This window comes from Geospiza fortis, unplaced genomic scaffold, assembly GCF_000277835.1.
Source record: "Geospiza fortis unplaced genomic scaffold, GeoFor_1.0 scaffold635, whole genome shotgun sequence".
NCBI classification, from domain to species: domain Eukaryota; kingdom Metazoa; phylum Chordata; class Aves; order Passeriformes; family Thraupidae; genus Geospiza; species Geospiza fortis.
The window spans coordinates 293,157-293,531 of NW_005054610.1; the positions used below are offsets into that span (position 1 = coordinate 293,157).

At 56.5% G+C, this 375-nt stretch overlaps 1 protein-coding gene across 1 annotated transcript in view; it reads right to left on the reverse strand.

Annotated features, from left to right (window-relative positions):
* LOC102045436 (keratin, type II cytoskeletal 5) overlaps nt 1-375 on the reverse strand; it is a 6,542-nt gene that overhangs the window by 869 nt on the left and 5,298 nt on the right. Inside the window, exons 8-9 of the mRNA XM_031064631.1 lie at nt 190-224; nt 1-21 (exon numbers count right to left, since the gene is read on the reverse strand). The exon at nt 1-21 is cut by the window's left edge and continues 869 nt beyond it. Coding sequence (XP_030920491.1) covers nt 1-21; nt 190-224 — 56 coding nt within the window. The remainder of the gene's footprint in view (nt 22-189; nt 225-375) is intronic.

A 375-nucleotide genomic window follows, 5' to 3' on the forward strand; every position in this document is an offset into this window, starting at 1 on the left:
CGCTGGAGCTGCTGACCACGGCTGGAAGGAAGGGGGAACGCAGGAACAGCCGTGTGAGGGGACAGCTGGGCTCCCGAGGTGGGGAGATCCCCCTTGGGGAGGCGGTGGGTGGGAAGACGTGGAAGGGACACAGATACAAAGAGGTGGAAGGAGGGGGTTAGGAAGAGGTGGAACGGAGGTGATACTCACAGACGCTGACAGCTCCGACTCCTTCTCCAGCAAGCCTGTTGGGAAAGGGAAAAGTGAGCAATAATGCCAAAACCTGGTCTGTGGGACCATCTAATTAGGAGTGCATGTCCTTCAGTGGGGTGGGGTATGTCTGTGTCACAGGTGAAAGGTGACAGTGCTCATTTTTATCATTACCGGGCACCATAC